Below are 2108 nucleotides of genomic sequence, written 5' to 3'. Positions count from 1 at the left end.
TGTATCTGTTGTTTTCTACATAGACTATTTATACTGTGAAACAGAAAAGGAAAGATGACAAACAAGACAATTCCTTCATGTAATATAAATGGGGGTAGCACCACTGGTCGGGCATTGGGTTCGTACAATTCCTTCATATAATATAAATGGGGGTAGCACCACTGGTCGGGCATTGGGTTCGTTCCCCAGTGGTCTCTACTCTCTAATTCGATTCCCCTCATAGGATCCGGCTCTAATTGACAGCCTATCGTGACAGCCTATATTGATCGTCCAAATCGACGGACAGATCTATTTTTTAAACAACAAAGGATATGGTTGGGGGTAAATAAATAACTTCCATAACTAAACCCAAACAAACAGAAAAAAAATCACCAACCCTCAACGAAACGTCTTCTCCCTAAATCCTTCTCTCATGAACTGAAATAACCTCTCCCTCTCCAACGAACATGAATGGACTGTGAACACGAAAAAAAGTTCTAATCTTGCTACTGAAATTTTAGAGTAGTGAAGTTGAGAATTTCACTATTCTAAAACTTTGTTAAATAACTTTGTTTAAGTTATTGAAATTTAACTTAATGACAAAAATGAGTTTAAGTTCTAATCTTGCTATTGAAATTTAAGTTATTGAAATAACAAAAATGGGTGGACTGTGAACAGGAAAAAAAAATAATAATCTTACTAGTGAAATTTAAGTCTTTGTTTTTGTTAAATAACTTTGTTTAAGTAGAGGTTTTGGATATATAAATTGGCGCAAATGCACAACAATATCGTAGGTAGCAAATGCACGACAATTAACGTTTGTAGTTCCAAAATATAATCTCCAAGCATTGGATTTACATAGTCTGGTTTGCAATTATGTATGCTAATAATTCCACTTTCAAGCATTCTTCAATAATTTTGCAACATTGTATATGTCTGTACTTTGACACCAATGTTGTATTATTTGTGTTTTTCTTTTTAAGAATATGACCAATAACCACATAGCATACATGTTTTCTCTTAAACGGACATGTTATATTGTGATTTGAGCAGCTTCTATAGTGTCTTGCACAGCTTATATAATGTCGCCCGTTAAACAAGTTAATAAGTGTAAATTAAAAAGTTGTTCAAGATACTATATAAGTTGTTCAAGATACTATATAAACTACCCACGAACATGTCCATTTAAAAGAAAACATATTATTCCAAATTAATATGATTTTCATTTTCAGTACTTTTCTTATTTGTATGCTCAGTTGTTCATATTTTGGTTATATGTTATACAGAAATGGAGACAACTGTACTGGTAGGGCATCCGGTAGTGAAGAACATCTAGTTGGGTCTTCTTGCAATAAATCCCCAGATAAAGGCATGAAGAAATTAGTTGCTCCGTATATAGGTATGATTTTTAAAAGTGTTGATGAAGCAAAAAATTACTACAAAGAGTATGTTAAACAAGAAGGATTTGAGACTCGTGTTCAGACTACATATAAGAAACAAACTGGTGTAGATTTGGCTTCTAGTTGTTTATTGGTTTGCTCACGCGAGGGGGTTCATAACAAGAAAGAAGAAATTCCAGTTGTAATTTCGAGAAATACTTCGACTATCAGGTGTGGTTGCCAAGCTAGAATACGTGTTACGAAAAGAGAACTTCAAGAGATATATGAAGTGATTTTGGCTTTAAACGACCATAACTACGGTTTGGTCACTCCATCAAAGAGGCAGTATATGAAAGTTAACAAAAATATGTTTGAAGCGGCGAAAAGTTTGGCCAAAGTTTTCAGTGACAACGGTTTACCTGTGGGGAAAGTGGCATAAATTTTCCATGGGGATGAATTTGGGTTTCCAAGAAAGCATTGTTGGAACCACCATTACGGTTTGACGAGAAAGATGCCTACAGAAGGTGATGCAACTGTTGTGCTCAACTATTTTGAGCAGAAAAGTGCTGAAAATCCTCAGTTCTATTATGCCATTGATTTAGATACAAATGGTACTGTTGTAAATTTCTTTTGGGTCGATGGAAGGTCCCGAGTCCAATATGAGTATTTTGGGGATGTTGTATCAAAAGTTTGATACACCATATCGAACTAATGTGTACAATATGCCTTTTGACACGCCCCTTTTACTGG

The 2108-nt window shown here is 34.8% G+C and overlaps 1 protein-coding gene across 1 annotated transcript; it reads left to right on the top strand.

Annotated features, from left to right (window-relative positions):
• Positions 1–1254: 1254 nt before the first annotated feature.
• LOC147513840 (protein FAR1-RELATED SEQUENCE 11-like) lies at positions 1255–1797 on the top strand. The gene has a single exon (XM_086598968.1). The coding sequence runs from the start codon at positions 1255–1257 to the stop codon at positions 1795–1797; it is 543 nt and encodes a 180-aa protein (XP_086455094.1).
• Positions 1798–2108: the final 311 nt, after the last annotated feature.

Source organism: Coptis chinensis, chromosome 3, assembly GCF_015680905.1.
Source record: "Coptis chinensis isolate HL-2020 chromosome 3, ASM1568090v1, whole genome shotgun sequence".
NCBI lineage: Eukaryota > Viridiplantae > Streptophyta > Magnoliopsida > Ranunculales > Ranunculaceae > Coptis > Coptis chinensis.
Note: the sequence above shows the minus strand (reverse complement) of the source record. Positions and strands in the feature narration are given on the sequence as shown.